Consider the following 22,097-nt stretch of genomic DNA (forward strand, 5'->3'; position numbering starts at 1 on the left):
TTTGCTGCCATGCAAACCCACACCATCACAGAGCTTGATTTAAGAACCACATGTTTCCTAATAACCTTTTGACCAATACTTCCATATGAAACATGAAAAATATATTAATCTGTCCACAGTACCTTGTTCCACGGAGATGCAGTCCAGCTGAGGTGAGATTTGGCCCACGCAAAGTGCCGTTTATACAATGAAGTGAAAATGGCTTAAGTCTCGCTTTATAGAATGCGTAGCCATTTGATATATTGTTGCATAGGTCCTTCAGAGATAGTCTTTCCAAAATGTTTGTCTTGACCATGTAACTATGTCTGAGACTACAAAGTGTCCATTGTTCGATTGTGGACAAAATAGGAGTACTTCCTGATCAGTAAATTTCGCCTCTTACAGGGAGCCTTTTCCATACAGATATTCAAGTTGTAATGAAATCTTTTATAATACTGCATACTGTGGATTGCGTCAAGCGATACATTCTGCCAATTTGACACTGAAAAATACTATTTTGGTACTGTTGTATGATTTGATTGCCTACTTCAAGATACGTAGCTTGACCCTTGCCATGCATCAGCTCATATTAACACCTTATTAACTTTTTTAGTTTAGATATTAAAGGTGAAAGTTAACTGAAATTTGGTTCAGAGTTTTTACAAATACATTTGTTGCAAATTTCTTATATAATCTTTAATCTTGAACCATTATTTACATTTATTTGGTTTGATTTGTAAAGTCTCTTTCGTCATAGTTAATGCAGCGAGAGGGCTGCTACTACATGGTGGTAGATCAATTCTAACTCTTGATTTTTACACATGTCCATGGTAAAGTGGTCATTCTGTCTTCTTGTAGTCCATAGGTCATAGACTTTTGCTTATTTTTCATACTACTTGTACATGTGATAAAATAAATATAAATTGCTAAAAAATTGTTGGTTTTCTATATCAAATTTCAAAAATTGCCAGTTTTTTTTCTGCTACAATCTCGTGAGACAGCAGAATTTGATGACTTGAATGTTTAAAATAAAGTGTCTAAATGTTTGTTGATTGTACTTATTAACATTTTTACACAATCATTTTTTGATTTGATTTTGAAGTTCTGTAAATGGTGCATTTTTGATCACGTGACTAAATAAACTTATGTTGAAGTGCATTGCATGCTTCGAAAAATATTTTAAACTTACCAAACATAGCTATGGTCCCATCCATCAACTAAAAATACATATACATATGTACGTACATATATATATAAATCAAATTAATGTCAAATTTTTGACATAAGTGACAAAATAGTTGTGAAAATTTTTCATTGTAAAAATTTTGATTTGCATTACGCAATGAAATGAATGTTTAGCTAGTGCACAAAGTGTAGTGCACTTTTTTTTTTTTTTTTTTTTTTTTTTTTTTGGCTAAAGCTATGCAAGTGTCCATCAATGAATTTTATTTGTAGTGTTTCTCATGCTTAAGACTGCAGTGCAGAGTAAATGGCAACCAATGTTGCCAGAATGAAATTACTCAGGAAAAATCTATTTCTAGCAACAAGGCATTCCATTAAATTGTGTGCTGTGCTCAAACAAGAGCCAAAATTTTTTAATAAATCTTGCAAACAAATTCGTTGTCCAAAATGGTTGAAACCAAAATGGCATCTTTCAGTTAAATCAACTTAAGAGGCAAAAATTGAATGTAATAAGATTAAGAACTTTGTGAAATACAAGAAAATATATTTGCAAAATTTTAATTCCTATTTTTCCTTTACAAAATACAATGTATCAGACATATTTTAATACATTTTTACTACCTTATACAGTTGTTTCTAATGTGTGTTGTATAGTGTTCTATATCTGGCAACAGAGCAGACCGAAACAAGGATAGCACCAATGGCACAAATAAAGCATTGGAAAGAGAAAGTTAATGCCCATTCAAATGCACACTGCAATTTTAAGAATGAGATGCACTCTAGGCCTAAACAAACTTAATTCAAAAACTGACATAAATTTGTTTGATTGAATTAAAAATAAATTGCTAATTACACATGTAATCAAATTCTTGTGCAACATGGCCTGAATTCTTTTACATATTACATTAAAAACTAGTTATTATATTTATAATTACAAAATGATAACTTTCTATGAAAAAATCAGCTTGTTTTATTTATCCTTATGTTGGCCTAATTGGTTTTTGTTATTCTAGTAGATTTTACTTCAGTTAAGGTAAACACTTTTGTTTTTGTAAAAGCAACTTTTTAAAAACTTTCTACGGTTTTCACATATTGATAGTTGTGAGACTAAACCATTATTGCAGTATTCTAGCACCAATTAAGGAGTATGGTGAGATTACATGCTAGGGACAAATCACAAAAAAGTTTTTTTTTTAACATGCTGCAGTACCCAGTATTAATCCTACTTCCTTAAGAAAGATTCTTAATACAGGAAGAATATTAGCTAATACATACAAAGTAAAACTATCAACTTAGTTTACAGTAGTTTTATTTATATAATTCAAAAATTACAACTCTACAAATAATACAGGATAATTCAAGTAATTCCTTTAACGTTAAATGCAATGCCTTTAAAGAGCAAAACTGTGCTCCAAGTTTTGCCATCCCTTTGAGTTAACAGTCGACATGGCAAACGACAGCTGCGGCTGCCGAATGCACTCCAATGCTACCCGCAAGGTGCCGGAGTAAATTCCCGGGACATACGTTGAAGACGCCTGGCAACGTTTCAACCTCAGAAGTCCCACCAGCACATAAAACAAATTCCAGTTAGCCTCCCGCGTTTTAGCAGCAGGTGATAAAATTATGTTTAAGAAAAGGGGTTTAAGAGTGTTCTAAGTAAAAAAAGGGAGGAAAAAAATTAAAAAAACTCACCATAAATCACTTCGCTGCCACGAGCGAGCGACTATCACAGGTACAAAGAATGACGTCATCTGCACACGATTTGAGTATGCGACATAGCTGAGACGATTTTCGTCCACACAAGTTAATACAACAAACAACATGCACACACACATTCGACAGTTCCCGGAGACACAATCCACACAGACACCACACCATTCAATGGCAGTGACTGTTAAAAAGACATTTTTATATTAAAAAAAGTACAAAAGTTAACTGTCACATACTACCCCAGCATTTCTCAGCTATATATAAATAATATTAATCAAAGTGTTGTACCTGTGACATCACCATGATTTGCATCAGGTTGAAATCACAGTAATTCTTCACTGCTTCCAAATACTTTCAAAGTCCTACCTTAAACCACGGGATCCCCAACTGGTTATAGCCTAAATTAATTTTCCACAAAACAGTGCTACCAACCTCTCATTGTAATGAGAATATATTTAAAGCAACACTTAAGCATTAACTTAAAGCACACTGTAAACTCATTCACACAAACTACCATAACACATTCGTACCTATGAAAATGCGAAAGAAAAGCGGAAATGGAGAAAAATCTATACTTTAGCATTCAACCAGCAAAGGTACAAAAAAAATTGTAAAATTAATAATAAAAAAGATATTGTATATTAAAAAATAACATACACTAATAATGAAGAAAATTACTAAACAAAAAATAATCACACATGTTTACAATGCTATAGTAGTAATCATAGCCCTAATAATAAAAATTTTTCTATGATTGGCAGCACTAATTAAAGGAACTTTTAATTATATAGATAGTGTGTTAACTGTTAAATACATAAATAAATAAGATATGGCTGAACCAAAAAGATAAGAAATAGGTCATTTAGACATTCGAAACAGATAATTCCACATAAAACAAAATTGATAATGCACGTGTGGATACAGATTAAAATGTAAATTTCTTACTTTTGACACTCCCAAAATAATTATATTATTTTTTAAAAAAAGTTAATTAACCAGGAAATCACCTTAAACGGGTCATTGGGGAACTTTGAAGATAAGGTGCAAAATTATTTTTAATTATCCAGGTAACTTATCACATGAACTATTAGAAAGTTTCCTTTATACCAGTTTACTATCTGAATACAATACTGTGATTTCACCCAAACAAAATGTTACTAAGAACCAGACACAAATTTTTAACACAAAAATATGTACCGAATATCACTGAGTTAGATCTACTTTTGTATGTGCCAACTATGTAAATCTTGAACAAACATAAATGCTGACAAGGTAGAACCCAGCCAACATAGAAATAAAAACTATGCAGGTCACAAACTATCTTATCACGTTGTTTTACACACCATCCTAACCCCAACACCACCTTCCTCTTAAATTATTTTATACGTATATAGTTCCGTAGGGACGGCAAAAGGAGGAAAAATATTTTTTTCAACCTTTTTAAAAACGGAGCACTTTCACAAGTGATTACAGAAGACTTGCATAATAAATAAAGCACTCAAAAAGTGGTGTCACAACTTAGGTTCATGTGAATAACATAGACCTCTCTAAATTTATTACAACAATTTCATCTGTCTAATGTACTGTAGTTTAGTGTAACATCTTGTCACAAACACTATGTAATATCAGCATATCTGCAACAATTCCATTTACTTGGAAGAACCATTGATCAGTGGCGCTAAAATTATCGGCAGCTAAATGTAACATGCTAGAAAATTTGGTTTCGAGACAAATTGAATTTCGAAGCGATAACATGAAATGAAACAGAACTACTTTAATATATTTCTAACAAGAGCCGTGACTTCCCATTTCTTTTGGTTTTTTTTATTAAAACAATTAGAAATAACAAACATCTATTACATAGGAAATTACACTATAGGAAAAGATTAGATTACACAAACAAAATAAAAGCAGAACTAAAATAAATCCCACAAACACGACTAACATGTGTGGGTAAAGTGTAATGAAACTATAATTTTCACCACAGTTGTGCATCACTTTACATGTCACAGATTTATTTTACACCAGGTTGGTCAAAACTGTTTAGTTAAATAATAATGCTCAAAAATGTTACGCAGCTGTGTCAATACTTCTGTCAGACATTATGTATCTGACCATAAGGGGCAATATATCCCCACCTCCTAAAAACCTAAAACAAAAAAATTTACCAATCATTCCCACCAACAAAAGGAAAGAAATTGAAAGCAAAAAAATTCTGCAAATGAGCCTGCTGACCATGACAAAACTACTTTCATGTTGAAGTAACCATGAAAACATCCTAGCATAGATGAAGGTTTCCACAATCAAATAGTACAGACACTGCACCTCAACGACAGCTTCACTCCTTAATATTTGAGAAACTTGCCTCCTTGATGTTTCTAAAAACTCAATCCCATTAGTGATTATATATTCAGAGTACAAAATTACAATGAATTTAAGATCAGTGGAAAAAATTCTAAGATGATTTTTTTTTTCCTAGTGACATTAGGAAATGTCTCACAAAGTAAAACAGTGCCAAATTATATGCCATAGCAAATAAATTTCATTCTTAACAAACATAAGATGGACACTCTTCATTTATTTTGTACACTAGTCTTAGAATATAGAAATCTTCATCCAGCACACTTCAGCTCTTTTTTTCATCAGATCTTCCTGTCATCTTCACTACTGTCTTATTTCCCCCTGCTACAGTTATAGTAAACTTCTAAAAAGAAAAAGTACATAAATATTTAGGACTGCTACTATTTATAAGAGATATTTTTCAGCAAAGAAAACATTCTTAAATTCAATAAATAGGTCTATGGTTAATTTGTGCCCACCTCAAAGCAGAAGTTTGATAGTCTCTTACAAGACAAATGTATTCAAGAAAAAGAAGTTAAATAAAATCAGGCAAACATTTCTAATTTATTTATGGTTTTGCAGGACTTGGCCATACCAGGTTGGTGCCCATATTACGAATTAACATTCATCAATTTATCATACGTCTGAATTTTTTTAGGCATATTTTCTTTTTAACTGTAAGTTGTACCTGGCCTTTGGCCTGCTCTTACGCTTGCAGACTCTGCATTTGCTATAAGCAAAACTCAAAACTGATCTATTTAAGTCGTTGCAGGGGATTCGGCCTCGTCGTAATGGCTTTTTACTCCTTTTTGATGTAATTTCAATCTTGATTTAACATATCAATATTTCTGGCATGACAAGGCATAAATAAAATCTTCCCAGGCTTTTTATAATCAAGAGCCCGTTATTTATTTACAGTGGGCTGAGAAAATTACACATTTCGCTAAGAAACTAAAACTATGATGATCATCACACGAGTCCACGACTATTAACATCAATAAGTGCCCAAAGCTAGGTTCCATGCCTTGAAGAGCCATTAGTCCATAAATATACCACAAAAAGCTGTAATGCAAGCTTTGGATTAATATTTATATTCATAAAAAAAATTGAAGGCAGGGCCTAATAAGATAGGATAAATATAACCATACTCAAAACACTTCACATTGCCCATTCTCACAAAGAATTACTCATCTTTACGTGCTGCCAATCACAAAAGCACGACGAACATTGCCCACGAGGCTTGCCAACACACATTTCAAATAAACTAACATAGTCTTGCAATCAGTAATTTTAAAAAACGGTTAATAGAATACACAGTCACAAAATTTTTGTTGAGATATTTATTTGTTCCAATGTTACTCTTCAAAAACATTCAGAAAGAGTTTGAATTTTTAAAATTCTAAACCGCTATCGGAGTACTCAAGTACTGCATAAATATGTCAAAATGTCAGACATTCCAATGATGTTGCATACAAAATAAAACAAGTTTCATTGGGTGACACGTTTAGGAATAAAGTAACCCCAGTGTAAAATAATATTCGAATGAAAGTTGCGGCAATGACTCATGTTGGAACCAATAACATTACCTGTGTGCTGCTTAAGCAAATGCAGAGTCCCCGGGCATAAATTATAAAGAACTAATTTTTGGGGCAACCACCACTCAAAACAATTCACAAACGCAAACCTTTATCCAGGCACGAAGACATTGGTTCTCCACCGGAAAAAAAAACCTTAACTGTCACTTTAGAGTTTAACACTATCCCAGGCATTGCAGTGTTCAAGAGGAATGGTGCATGAAAATACAATCACCTTAATTACAGTGCTAACCATTTCTGTTCTCATGGATAAAGCTAGCAACAAACAATAACTTTAAAAGTAAATACTTTCAAAGTAAATTAAAATAATATTCTAAAAACACTATAAGAATAATTATTTCATGCTACTTTAGAAAGTATGCCAGTTGTTAGAGGCACGAGAATAATTAAAAATTCGAAATTGAAAACTAGCTAAACTGAATACCACTTGAAACTGAAGTGCAATGTTCAGTATCATACTTACCATTATATAAGATGGTCTCCACATTATCAACACTTATTTCTTGGAGAAATGACTGGTAAAGTTACCTTTATGGGCCACTGAAGGTACACAAGTACTTTAATGAGGTGAACAATAAACTTATTTCATGAAATGTGACTCTTTCAAACAAACTAATTTTTATGTCCATCACCTTTCTGGATATTTACGATTGTTGCCAGATTTAATAAATGTTAAACGTATCATGCCAATTCAAAGTTATATTCCTGGAAAACGTAAGAGATACAAAGCAATTTAAATTAATAATAGAAACGTTTCTTTTAAAATAAATCTAATTATATATTAGGCTTCGCAAACTGCAATTAAGCACTTTTTTTTCAATAGCAATAATTTTATATCATTTTAAAAGCAAATAATTTTTAAAGATTGGAAAATTGCAGTTTTTAGAAAATAAATTGTTCTGTCCAGAAAAAATTACTGCACACCTCATGCTGCTTAACCGAAAACACTTGATTCTTTGGATGAAATATCAGAGCAAAACAATGTTCTGTTTTACACTTGAAAGGATACAGTCGGTCAGATAAATAATTTCAAAATCTACCATTCAGTGATTCATCAAATGCATCCAAGAAACGAGCATAAACAAATACATCTTGAACATCAACTGTTAAATTAGGCTGAAATCCATTTAATTATTTTACCTGCACCAGTCCCCTTAAAAAAATAATCATACACAATCACAAACTTTAAAAAGGGAAATTCTTAGAACAGCGAGGCAGAGCCACGCATTCAGGGCACGCAACAGCCCCCCGATTGCCCAACTTTATGTCCTGCATCATGAAACAACACTTCTCGGCCACGCAAAGTTGCTACGCCATCGACATAACTTGCAACGCTTGGGGTACCACGTGTGTCCACAACGAAAAGTGGAAAAGCACAAAATAAAAAAGCCCAAGTTAAAAATCGATAATTATGCTATTTTTGATCAACTCCTTTTAATGAATGGTGTTTAATTTCTAATTTATTTATTTTTTCATTTTGACACAAAGAAGTTAGGCCAAACACTTCCATACAAACTTTCATACTGATACTAAAATGTTCCAAGTATTGCACTCTCCATTACTGTAGGTGCCTATCACATGAGTCTTAGGTACTAGTAAAAACATGAACATGAACTTGAACTTGAACAACTTGAACTTCCTCACAGGACCTAAATTAATAATACTCATTATTTTCTTCCTGCATTCCACGGCCAACACCCACCGGCAAAATCGATTGCCGTGCGAGTCGGCCGTCACAAAAGGAACAGAAAACCGAGGATCGACGCAGGACTTTGCTCGAGCAGTCCAGTCGAAGTTAAGAACCCGTAAACAGTTTGGTCGCACGTCAATTGCGAAAAACTCCTGAAAGCCTAATTGTGTACTAAGTGCATAAGAGATTTCCTCAGCACCTGACAAGTAACAAAACTACCTGTCCATTGGCCAGTTGGAAACGAGTGTCGCAAATGTGGACGGCACCAGCCTTTGGGAGGCGCAACAGGAATGGTCCCAGCGAATTAAAGACACTGCAGACGTTTTATTTTCTGCCATCATACACTTATTGTGTGTACCCCAAACAAATGTATTTTTTTTTAAAACCAGATCCATATAAAGTTTTCTGGCAGGCAGGGGGTGCTGCTAACAATTTTTATCTCCCTTCATTGCATCACTGAAAATTATTTACTTGTTTTCTCTGTATTTTTCTTGAAATTCTTAATAAGCACCTAGTGATGTACAAAACAGCAACAAATGACAACTGGAAACAATTTGAAAAGTTGTTCATTTTCACACAAAGTCTAAAAAAATGTTTAAATACATTAAAATGAATGCTCCAAGCTACAAAATTCATTAAAAGATTAGCCCAAAATTATTACTCTCAAGTAAAAAAATTCCCATACACATGTACATCACTAAATACAACTGGTAATAACCTTAAATATAACTATTACTCATAAATTATACTATTTTTCTTCTTTATTTATAAATAGTTGACACAGATTTTTGCAGAAGAATTTTTCGAAGAGACCTTTTCCTAAAAATGGTCAAGTTTCTTTCCTCAATTCTAAAATATAAGTGCAATGTACCTTCAGATTTGGACTATTAATATAGGGGCTGTTCTAATCATCAAAAAACACCAATTTTTTTTCTTTGAAGTTGGTTGAAACGACGCAAGCAAGGGGCAGCGCCTAGTTCCCCCCCCACCAGTCGGTGCCACTCCCGCTGCTGTACGACCCCCCGTAGCCTCCACCCCCGCCCCCGCCACTGCCACCACCATAGAACCCTGCAAGCAGAAAACACTATCAGTATCACACCATCTTGATCCTGAAAACCAATGTACAGTACACTCCCGATTATCCGCGAAATGAGGTGGCAGGGCCACCGCGAATAGTGAAAATCACGGATAATCCGCAAAAGAGCTGAAAATGGGGAAACAAAAAAGGAAACATTAGTTTCAACTTTAAAATCTAAAAATTTATGTACAGTAAAAGTTACAATTAAAAGTAAATTTTTTTAAATGATGCTAAAATTTTAGTAATGTAAACATAAAAGTGCTCGGTACTTGCTTCGTAACAAGAATACAGTACTGTACGTATTCAGAGACTTCATTAGACACTGTGTGAGTTCCGAGAAGGCCTGTGGCGTTTTACTGTATACTGCACACAACACACTTGTCAGTAGAGTTCAAATTTGCTCACTTGTAATAAAATACAAATTTACATATGTGCTGTATTTTTTTGTAGCATGCACTGCGGATAATAGGGAGTTTACTGTAACTAGATATGAGAAGACAAATTCTACAAAGTGGCAAAAACCACTAAACCCTATACGAAACATAGGTACAATACGAAACCCTCAATTCAAAGTGCTCATAACCAAAAATTTGGTCAGAATCCAAGTGAATTATTATTGACTGATTATGCAAACACAATTTTGAAAATGATACAGCTAACTCACCTTTTATAACGAATACGGATGTGTGAGTACCCGATATTTTCGGGTACGGTTCGAATCCACAATTACCCAAACCCGGAATCATTGTACATACATGGATTCAAACAGTATTACGAATATTCACAAAAGTTATAAATTAATTTGATACGGCTCAAAAATACTAGCAGTGAAAAATAAAATTAAGCTATTATTACGTAAGTATTTATAATATGATGTATCAAAGAAAGATATGTAAATTAAATAATTAATACAGTGACAAAAGAATTTCAATATTTCAAGATCTTAAACTATAATTACGAATTTCATCGTATAGCAAACTATAAACTAAAAACAATTACCTACCTACAAGAAAAAAACATCTTGGCTATTTATGGAGAAAAAATGGTTTAGTTTGCTGAAACGTTTATAAAACTGAGATTTCCCTGTGGCGTGCAGTTTATTACGATTGAGTTGGAGAATCGAATAGGTACATTTTGGTTTTCATATTTTAAAGTGTTTATAATTAATTATGTTTACATAATTATAAACATTTCAATCTCAGTGTAGTAAATAATTGCCAGTAGTTACAGTTAGAAAAAAGAGAACACACATTATTTTTAAATTAATCAGTTATATTTAAATATTCTGTGCTTAATATTCGGAATCGGATTCATATCTCAAATATTGCCAGGGATTCGAATTGGATTCGAACCAAACTGAAAATCAAGGATTCGCACATCCCTAATAACGAACGGCCATTGAAGAAACCATTACAATGCTGAAACAAGTTTATATCTCGAAAAATTCCTTGACCCATCAAAAACCCTGACTTTTCCTGACTTTCCCGGTCTGTTGCCACCCTGTTACTACTTCATAGTGTTTACTAACCTAACCAACCGTTAACACTAGTTCACAGTCTATTTTTATGTATAAACCTAACCAACTGTTACCACAATTTCATAGTATTTTTAATGCACCTAAACACCTTCTTAGAGAATGATTAAGATGTAAACAAAAGCATTTGAGATTTGTTAACTCCTTTCTGGGGAACAGAATCTTTCCTCAGAATTACCAAAACAAAAATATGCAAGTTTCAACTGGTAGCATATACATAGAATACAAATGTACAAGAATAAAAGTAAAAATGAACCTTTGTTACCAAATTTTAGAAAAAAAAAAAAAAATTTGGTACTGTTTTTATGTTTTAATATCGACTTACTGCACCACTTTTGCATTATTACAACCCCGGTTTTGGTCAATCATTGTATCATTTTCTGGGGTGCCTACTCCTAATTCATACCCTGAGAGACTGATTAACCAGAAACCTTAAAAAACTTGTATGGTAAAACCTCTCACTTCTTGATTTCAATGCAACTAAACCGGCTTAAGGAAATTTGTATCTAATCTAAATGTCCATAGAACTGGCAAATGCTCACCTCCGCCGCCACCGTAGCCACTGGAACGGCCCCCGCCGGACATGCTGCCACGACTGCCGCCCTGCTGTCGGTAGTCTCGTGAGCCAAACCCTCCGCTGAATCTGGAAGCAGTCCCACTCATAATCTTCTGTCAGTACTACTGAAACGACACACTACTCCTGCACCATCATCTCAAATTCTCGACATACCAATGGCGGATGGTAATTTATGTTCATTCACATACATTTACTCACTAAAATATTGTTTCTATCAGTTAAATTTTTGGGGACATCTTTTTTTCTTTAAAAAAAGAAGAAAAGAATTGTGATAAAAAAATGAAGGATTTATGGTTGTGATCATTCAGCCCAATTCACAACTTGACGCCTTAAGTGAGTGTCTATGAGCAGCTGTTTGAAGTGTTTTTAAAGAGCATGTTGCACAGCTAGTAAGGCCAGGATTACAATGTCTTCACAAGTGAAAAGTAAGAAGTTTACCAGACACATATAGCCGAACATATAAATTCATCTTGAGCCAAAATAAAATATAAAACTTAAAAGCGTGTAGTTACCAGAAGGAAAGTTTCATAATGCATTACTTTTGTATTTTACGCATCTACAGACCACATGATCTTTTAGACCAATTATTATCGAGGATAATGTTAAGACTTGCTGAAGTTGTGTATTAATTAATTTGGACTTCCTAACAGACAAGTGAAGAAATATACCGGTATGTTAAGTTTTGTACACCAAGAACTTAACGAATATTAGGCTCTAATTTGACAACATGACAGTTAGGACCATAATAATTTTGAGATCTGGGATTAGTATTCATAGTGCAGATATTGTGCTTATATGCAAGCTATAAAAAAAATCCTAAATCCTCAAATTTAGAACATGCTTAATGGAATTAGTTTTTATATCCAGTACACATATGATAAAAAATGAAAATACAGTAAAGAAAATACAGCAAACATTTTAACAGCACAACAAACAACATTACAGATCTCATGATTTTCAAACTTACACAATGAAATGGTGAAATGATTCACGCATAAACAAATAAATCAATGATAATCATCACCATTACTGTATCCAAGTTAACAGCCATCTCCTTTTCTCGTGTGTATAAACAATTCACGCATAGGCATTGGAAATTACGATGAAGCACAACTTGGATGTGACGGAAGCTCTATCGTGTAACAAAAAATGTTCTCGGCAGTCAGCACATTGTATCGACTTGACTGTACTACTAGCTCGCTGTAGGACAGGTTTTGATGGAGATTAAAAACTGACGAAAACTAGCATCTACTGCGCAGCTTGGGGTTCCCTCCCCCCCCCTTCCCTTCTTAGCGACAGAGAATTTCCGTCACTCCCCTCTCTGTCGCAAAGAAGGAGGGGGGGGGGGGAACCTAAGCAGCGCAGTAGAAGCTAGTTTTCGTCAGTTTTTAATCTCCATCAAAACCTTTCCTACAGCGAGCCAGTAGCACAGTGGCTGAAAGCAGCAACTCCCCGAGCTAATGCTGCAAGGGACTAGTGCCGACCACGGAACGTGGCAAGGCAGACGACGTGTGAGGAGAGCCAGGGGGAGGGGAAGGCACACCTCTTGCTGGACCCCCCGCCGCGACGGCTGCTCTGCGGCATGCGCTGGTCGGAGGCCATGGCGTCCAGCCAGCTGGGCAGCTCCTGCTTCGTCTCCACGATCAGCTCCATCAGGTCTCGCACCAGGTTCCTGTTCTTCTCGTTGAAGAACGACGTTGCCAAACCTGCAATCGCACGACGGCCCCTGTGAGTTGGTGACGGCCCGATGTCGACTATCGGTAAAATTAAAACTAACATCAGATGTAGGTTACACAAGTTTGAAGCTGCTTGGAAGAAACAAAGGAAAATTTATGTGTATCACGACTCGGGTTACTGGCACGTAAGAAACACGACACAGATATCGCAGGTCCTTCGGTCTGTTCCGTATCCTGCTATATTTCTAGGCTGCAGGGGGGGTTGTGGGGAGTCCCGCGTTCACTCCTCACCCCTATTACCGCGCACTACAAACAAGAGCAGTTGCCTGGGGGCCATACATGTCATTACATGCCTACCCATAACACATTTAAAAACAAAACTATGATCTAGTGCATTTAACGTACTCACCTAAGTTACCCATTCGCCCTGTGCGACCAATGCGATGCACGTATTCTTCCACATCAGATGGCAAATCAAAGTTAATTACGTGGGTCACATGAGGGATGTCCAAGCCTCGTGCTGCAACCTGGACAACACATTAGCGACAGTAAAAGTGAGTAAATGGCTGAAAATAAACTCTTTCCCCTCTCCTAAATCAAGGTACAATTTCACTAGTATGATTACAAAACTCCCTTTCGGCTAGGCCTACAGGCACATGTAGCTTTTAAAGTTCACAGATATGGAATCTGAGAATAAATTGAAGAGTAAGACAGGAGAGAAAAAAATGTAAATAACTTATTTGTCATTTCACCAAAATGAGAAATCTTAACTAAATAATACACAGAAAATCTTACATAAACCTTACTATGAAAGTGCATCTACCTTACACACACACACACACAAAAAAAAAAAAAAAGAGTGAAGTCCCCTTTTTGATTTTTTTATGTATTTCTTAAAGTAAAGTTAAAGAAACATACTTGATTAACCAGAAAAAACAGCAATTTTGTTGATAGCACAAAGAATAAACCACTACCTGAGCCACGTGCACACGATACTTACAGCAGTTGCAACCAGGATGGGAGTTTGTCCAGAGCGGAAGCGACGCAAGGCATCCTCCCTCTCGCGCTGCGAGCGGTCACCGTGTATCGACGTCACGGGGTACCCTTCGTTGTGCAGGTATTCTTCCAGAGAGTCTGCTCCTTTCTTGGTCTCCACAAACACCAACGTCAGAGATTCTTCAGCTAAACAACATAGTAAAAATTGAACAGCGTTACGTGTTTTGAGCTTATTCTTACATTTTAAGAGCTCTAGAAAATATGTTTAAGAAGAAAAGAAAAAAAAGAAAAAGTTTGAAAGTGATGGATATTTTCACTGTATGACGTACAGACATACATTTGTGTAAGTGGTGTTATTTTTAAGCCAAAAATAGTGTTGATTCCTGATTTAGTTTGCACATTTACCTCAAATTTAACAAAAATAACAATATAATTATGTAATTTACACAGCACTACATCTTACTATTAATAACAGCAGTTAAATCTGAGCAAACATGAAATATAAAATTTCTGACAGTTTTTTAGTTTTTGCCTAATAGCCAGTTTTCAAGCTATACAGTACAACCCGGTTATAACATTCCCGTTTTTAACATTTTCCCGCCTATAACACCATTTATTCATGGTCCCGTCATTTCTCCATTTATCACAATGCTTTAATTTCCCGCCTGTAACAATATTAAAATTTCTACATTCCCGCCTTTAACGTTCAAATTTGCTTTGATAACTGCCACAATTTGCAGTATCCCTTCCTTCAAAGTCATAATTTAGAGCGAAACCATAGCTAGAAAATACAGCACGCATATACAAACATCAGATGTTTACATTTGAGTATTTCACCATAGACGTGGTACACACGCACTCCACAACTTGCACCGGATCGACTATCAATATGGCGTCCTGTTCGCTCTTATTGGCCTATGACTTGTTCCTTTATACTTATGATGCGCATTTTGTGCACTGATACATGGTCGGAAACAGTGCTACTATAGTCTATGGTGCTGGTTTTTGTTTCAAAGGTTTAACACCTTGAGATGGTTAACTGTTCTATGGATATATTCACGGCTTTTGTTTGTGGTTAACCTTTACCGTAATTATTTTTTTTTTTTTTTTTTACTTATTGTAGTCACGGTCATATTTAATTAAAATACGCCGTATTGAAATTTTATTCAGGTTTTTGTACGGTTATGATGGCCGATAAATATAAGCGAAAATATATTCTGTAGCTGAAAAAATTCAGTTTATTAACCAAGTGGACAGGAACCCCAACAAAACGTGTGTTGTGATTGCAAAAGAGTTGAATATTTCTGTTTCGACTCTGAACTGTATCGTACAAAACATTTTTTTTTCTTTAGCATATTATTAGGTATTATCTATAAATAAAATTAACCAATTTTCCACTCTATTGCTGTACTTAGTGTAATACTCCTGTATTTTGTGTTGTTTTACCTATACTTTTTAATTTAATCAATCCACGTGTAATTTTTACAAAGTGAAGATGATTTCCTGCTTATAACATTTTTTTATGTTGGTCCCTTGGAGAATGTTATAACAGGGTTGTACTGTATATGAAAATATGCTTAGTTAAATGCAACAAACATAAATTTTATTTCAAATGTGTGTCTTAAGTTAATCAATTACATATGTAATTTTTTTTTGGTTTTACAATCTTGTTCGGACTTTGTGACTTATGTCCTTGTTGTGTGAAGTGTTACTTGTGCCCCTTTTGTGTGTCGTATAAACAGTTCTGCAAGATGGCGGGCCGCATGCAGTCGGGTCTTTTGTTTTGTATTTGGCTATCGTTTCGTTGTCATATTTGTATTCACTAAATCAGACTTTTAATATATTTATGGTCCTCCGGAAGAAATTTGTTGAAATAAAGAACAAATCTAACTTTCTATTTACGAGCAGACAGTTGGAGAAACTTGCTATTATGTTTCCCACATTTATATTATTCAGTGTGTGGTATGTAGAATATGCTGATAAAATACCTTACTCCAGCTTTCAAAGTAGTATCTAAGGATATTTTTTTTAATGCATCAAAGTGATCTTAAAATTCAAATTCATCTTCCATCCAAAAACTTCGACTAATTGGAATTGAAAAAAAAAAATTGTCTCAGCAAACACCTATTAACATGTACCGTATTTACTCATGTATAGCGCGCACCACGATTTTTGCAACAAATTCCAAAGAAAAAAAATGTAATTTTTTTTTCCTAAATTTTTTTTCCCAAAAATAAATTTTACTAACATTTTGTGGTACCTGTTAAGTAATTACATATGAAACAAATGATTATTTAAATTGATGTGTGGTGATGCGTCAGGAAAATACTTAAACTCTGCTGTGTAGACGGAAGATAATGAAGCGCTGTATCGTCACAACTGGTACGTGGACGGGAGGGAGGGGAAGCAGGCAGGAACGTGACTATGACCATCAAGTAACCTTGACAGTTGACAGAACTAAACACCACCACTCCCGTCACGTAGCTTCTACATAGATATTTCAACTGATAGCAAAGATATTTTTAGGGACCCGCAAAATGAAGCGTGCCACGCTACGTTGCTAAGCTGGCGCGGAGGACTGGATGACTCACCGGTAGCTGCTGGGGCGAGGAAGCAAAGGGAGTGGGAGGGGGACTGGTGACAACATTCTCTCTCTCTTTCTCTCTCTTTTTTATTTTACTAGCTGCTGCGCTTTTTTTCGCGCACGTGTGTGTGTGAAAGAGAGGCCTTGTTGCTTGTGCGTATGTGTAGGGGCTGGCCAGAAACGTCACCTGGCAGTTAACGACTTCCACTCCTCTTCCCCCCCCCCCCACACTGTATAGCGCGCATTCTTATTTTTTTCCTTTACTCGAGGGGAAAAAAGGGCGTGCTATACACGAGTATATACAGGGTGGCCACTACATTTGTGATAAAAAATTCCAGGTTTTTTCCAGGTTTTTCCAGGTATTTTCAAGATTTTCCAGGTTTTGCAATATATATACAAAATGACATGTTTTTATTTATGTAATACATTATACAAAGCACACATTTTAAAACACGGAACTGTATAGTACTAAATATAAAACAAAAATGCACAAAATGTGATACATACCCAACTAAAAAAAACAGGTGGCAGTTTACTAAATATATATTTGCCACATAACTTTAACCTTTTTTGTGTTTAAAATTTCTTCGTCTATGAGAGCGGTCTGTTTTAAGGAATCACTCATTATTTTAACTCTTTTTGCCTTGGTTCTTTTCTGTTTTTTTTTTTTTTTTAACCAAATATATTTGGTATATTTTGTGCATATTAAACAGGGCACAACACTGGCCGGCTGGTGGTTGTTTTCATTCAAAACGTGGCTAAAGAACTTGCATGGATCAAGCTGAAAACATCAGGCTACACGTGTAAGTTATAAGGAATCTTATTAGTGTCATGAATTGAGATATGTTTTTCGAGTAGATATACACATCGACCTACCGGATGCTCGCCCGCGTCTTGTTTTAACTGTCGCAGCGATGTTTATTTTGACAGCTCAAGCAATTATCTTTTCCCGTGAGTTGATAGAAAAAGGTCGCTTCACACAGCATAAAAAAAGGAGCTACGCCACTTATTCCCCACGCAGGAAACACACTGGCTGCTGTCTGTCATCCCCCGCATTTCCCCCTTCATTTCTTCTAACATTCCACGTCCCGCCTCTCGCGCGAGCAATAACGAAGCGATGTAGCAGTTGCACCACGCATTGGGTCGTGTTTATGCTTTGCTGGTGACCGCAGGAGGTCCAACATGCTTTTATTCGGTATATATGATCTTTCATTGCGTTTTTTTTTAAATATTTTTTTCTGTTTTTCACATTTTGGTCAAAATTTCCAATTTTTTTATGGTTCCCGAGAATGTACTCGTAAAATCACTGCTTCGTTAAATCCGGTGTTCGTGAAATCGGGGTTCTGGTGTACATAATAATTATATGTTTAGTATTATTATTTTACAAATTGTAAGTGAACATAGCATTACCGACGTTAAAGGTAAGTTAATGCGGAAGGTTTATCGGCCGGCCTCAACACGCTGAGAATATTTATAAAAAAACGTGTTGTGTCGTTAGTTACTGGACATATTTGACAGTTTATTGATAAGCGATGGATTACAAGACGTCGTAGTTTATAACACCGCTAAACCATTGGAAGCTACTAGTATAAATTAAAGTACTAATAAAACTTTGTTACAGGAAGTGTGGGCTTCATCCTGAGCAGGTTGAGTGGAAACAAAATTCTGTAACTTGCAGGTTTCTTGATTGGTTAACTTATTTATAACTCTATTGTAATTCTTAGATTTGGCATGGCTTGTAAATGCTCCCCTACCCATCGTATCGATCTTGAAACTTTTATTGCATATCTTGCATCTCGCACAAGTTCTGTCTTTCGCATCCTCAGTAGCCCATGGAATCTCAAGACTCATAACGACAGGAATACCTAGTATACATTGCAGCAATAGCTTCCTAACAAACTGCACAGCGTAAGACTAAAACCGCTCGAAGACTTGTACTGAACAGAACAAATTAGAACAACACCCCGTGTTGCACGCCGTAGTGCGGTTCATATTCCCCCTCCCCCTCCGCCTCTTAGTGACGTATTGCGTCTATGAGGAAAGAAGAAACATGACACGCCTGGGAACACTACAGTCGCTGCCAACATGACACTGTACAGATTTGCCGCGTGATTATCAGACGCCGCGATGTACATATTATATAAGTTGTGCGCATTTACACCGCAGCATTTGCCCAGGAAAGAAATAAAATTCCAGACAGTTTCCCGGTTTTACCCGGGCCCTTTCAAATTCCCGACATATTCCCGGTTTTTCCCGTTTTCCCGGTTTGGTGGCCACCCTGTATATACGGTACTTATTACATTTGTTTCAATTTTTCAACGATGATAAAAAAACAAAAACTATCAATTTTTGTGATAAAAAATTGCTTCTTTATGACACCATGCTATCAGCAACAGGTAGGAATGTCTTGTGTTTCCTGCCGACGACGGGGGCGACATATACGTACGGGACTCCTGCTGGCAGTTGGCAGCCAGGAGGTCCAGCAGGAAGGAGCGCTTGTCGTGCTCTTCCACCCACACCACCTTCTGGGTGATGTTCTCGGAGGTGGAGCCCACCCGGCCCACCGCCAAGAAGATGTAGTTGTCCAGGAAGTCCCGTGCCAGCATCTGCAGCGAGAAGGCACACCACTGCCACTCACACCGCCCAGCAACACAGCCTTCTTCCAAACTCCCACGTGCAGAGAAGGGGAAAAAAACATTTTTAAAGAAGAGCAACCCGTCTTACGAGTGGGACACCTGCAAAGAACTGCTGTTTCGACCTCGAACATTAACACTTCCAAATGACGAATATGCGTATGCTTACGAATACTTAAGACAGCATACCTCGTGAGTTTGCTACACCAACGTTCACTGCAGAGATTTAAGTCATTTGTGCAATGTAAATACCCTTTTATGATGTTTAATTGGAATTCATAATCAAAAACACGAATAAGCGACGTTTTAAACATGCAACAAGCATTGGAATTTTTCCCCCCAGCTAAACAGCAACGGAAAAGAATAGCATAAACAATTAAAAAAAAAAAAGGCATATTTGTCATTCCAAATTTGAAAATAAAATATTTGTATTCTTTTTGTTACACACCAGAAGTGGTAAAAATAAATGTCAACAACCACGGACAACATCACAAAACACGGACACTCCATTGAGATGTGCATTAAAAGAAGTAATTATAGTTTAAACGGTGTACAAACCAATAGTCCCAATTGATCTAACATCATGTGATACAGTAGAAGCTTATTTGGTGTCACGATAAAATGAACAAAATATATTTTCAAAAAACGTAAATAATGGTTTATGATTCCAGTTGGAATCAGAAAAATTTGTGTGTATAATATTGCTGACCTAAAAATACAATTTACCTGGCAGCCATTAAGAACGAAAACTCATGAATAACTAGGTTTTAAATATATAAATAGCTCTTTTTATCACTAATTTGGAAATGCACTATTTAAAAAAAAGGATCAAGTTTTTCATAAAATAGTTTGCAACTGATTTCACAAAAATTTGCTGTTCACAAATTTTTTTTGGATCAATATGTACAGAGTAGCAGGTTATGAAAAATAAGGTGAACAGTAACTCAACTGATATGAAAGGTAGGTTGGTTATTTAGGTTAAGTTAGGTTAGCCGCACGATAAAAAAAAATTATTTAACAGTTTAATCATTTTAACAAACACTTTTCGTATAATTATTGTAGTTGACTTAACTTGAACAACCTTTCACTTTAGTTATATTTGCCTAATTTTCCAGAAGTTGTTACCTGAAGCAAAAAAAAATTTTTTAGGATTCTAATTTTCATTCTTCCTATTCAAATTCAATATTTGTATCAGATTCTAACTAAAAAAACTGATATATTTGTACAGGTCTAGTACTTAAATATTTGCATTTTATTCAACACTAGCTGCCCGACCCGGCTTCGCACGGCTATACTAATGGAAAAAAATTAAGCCACATCTCCCATTTACAGTAATGGTAAATAAAAAAAAATTCAGTGAAAATTTATTACAACGCTGTATAATGTACCGGAGAGAAAATGAATAGCACCGATGGTTTCCCGACTCGTGCACGCAACGTACAACTGATGTAACCGTACTTCGCTACGGCGGTCCACAGGTAGATCATTCTTGCGCCACTCATTATACATGCCCCTCCCTAACATGAACTACACGACTGATATTCGCACCTGTATCTCCTTGGGGAAGGTGGCGGAGAACATGAGGGTCTGCCGCTCGCCCGTCTTGGGCATCGTGTCTTGCTGCACAATGCGCCGAATCTGCGGCTCAAAACCCATGTCCAGCATCCGGTCTGCCTCGTCCAGGACTAGGTACCTGCAGGCACAAGCATTGCTCGTCATGAAATCCATAGCAGTTTAGCTGAAAACAGAATCTAAATTGACGTCTGCAGTTAAACCTATATTTCACAAAAATGGTTTCGTACAAACAAATTCCTCATCAAGATTTTTTTTTTTTAATAGTACCTGCTACGCTGAAACCTCATTAATAAAAAACCCGTTAATACAAACTCTCATTAAAACAAAAGGATTTTCACAGTCCCTAGAAATTACATAGGTTATACTGCTAATTAATTTGTTTAATACATACTATAAATTGTTAATTATTTAATACAAATATTCCATAATAATGTAATCAAACACTAAGTTGCAACTAAAATAATACTGATGCCACTGATTTCATCCAATGTAGGTTGAAGAAAAGTGTATTTTTGTAGGTGGTTTATAAACCTTTTGCTTTATTCATGATTGCTACATGCTTGCATAATCGTCGCACATTTTATTCTAAAATCAAGTTTGAAAAGTAGGGGTGCAACGACGATTATGCGGAAATTTTTTTTTTGTTAGGTAAAGTTATTCATAAAAAAAAAAAACCCCGTTCATGGAAAGTACGTTTATTTAAAGAAAAAGGTGGAGTATACAAGAGCACGCCAAACAATTTATATTAATTATTCACTAAACAGAAACCTTTCTTCAACTTTAAATAGAAAAATCAAAACTCTTAACGTGAACGCAAGCCACTTGAATCTGACGTGAACTAACGTGTCATAGTACACACTTGCCACGAAAGAATGTGGGCTATCAAATGTAGATAACTCAGCACCTGACAGAGAGCACGCGTTGCATCCAATCGGTGAGATACCGATA

At 35.7% G+C, this 22,097-nt stretch overlaps 1 protein-coding gene across 4 annotated transcripts in view; it reads right to left on the reverse strand.

Moving 5' to 3' along the window:
• Nucleotides 1-2,453: 2,453 nt before the first annotated feature.
• The window catches only part of LOC134537524 (ATP-dependent RNA helicase DDX3X), a 46,229-nt gene continuing 26,585 nt past the window's right edge, over nucleotides 2,454-22,097 (reverse strand). For 2 of the 4 annotated variants that reach the window (XM_063378044.1, XM_063378042.1), the window contains exons 9-15: nucleotides 21,123-21,267; nucleotides 19,388-19,547; nucleotides 14,362-14,543; nucleotides 13,771-13,888; nucleotides 13,229-13,391; nucleotides 11,651-11,745; nucleotides 2,454-9,564 (exon numbers count right to left, since the gene is read on the reverse strand). In XM_063378044.1, coding sequence (XP_063234114.1) covers nucleotides 9,470-9,564; nucleotides 11,651-11,745; nucleotides 13,229-13,391; nucleotides 13,771-13,888; nucleotides 14,362-14,543; nucleotides 19,388-19,547; nucleotides 21,123-21,267 — 958 coding nt within the window. In that variant the 3' untranslated portion in view covers nucleotides 2,454-9,469. Of the gene's footprint in view, nucleotides 9,565-11,650; nucleotides 11,752-13,228; nucleotides 13,392-13,770; nucleotides 13,889-14,361; nucleotides 14,544-19,387; nucleotides 19,548-21,122; nucleotides 21,268-22,097 lie in introns of all 4 variants that reach the window. The other 2 variants (XM_063378043.1, XM_063378041.1) reach the window with 1 other exon arrangement.

The sequence above is a fragment of the Bacillus rossius genome, chromosome 12 (genome assembly GCF_032445375.1).
Source record: "Bacillus rossius redtenbacheri isolate Brsri chromosome 12, Brsri_v3, whole genome shotgun sequence".
In the NCBI taxonomy this organism is placed as follows: Eukaryota; Metazoa; Arthropoda; class Insecta; order Phasmatodea; family Bacillidae; genus Bacillus; species Bacillus rossius.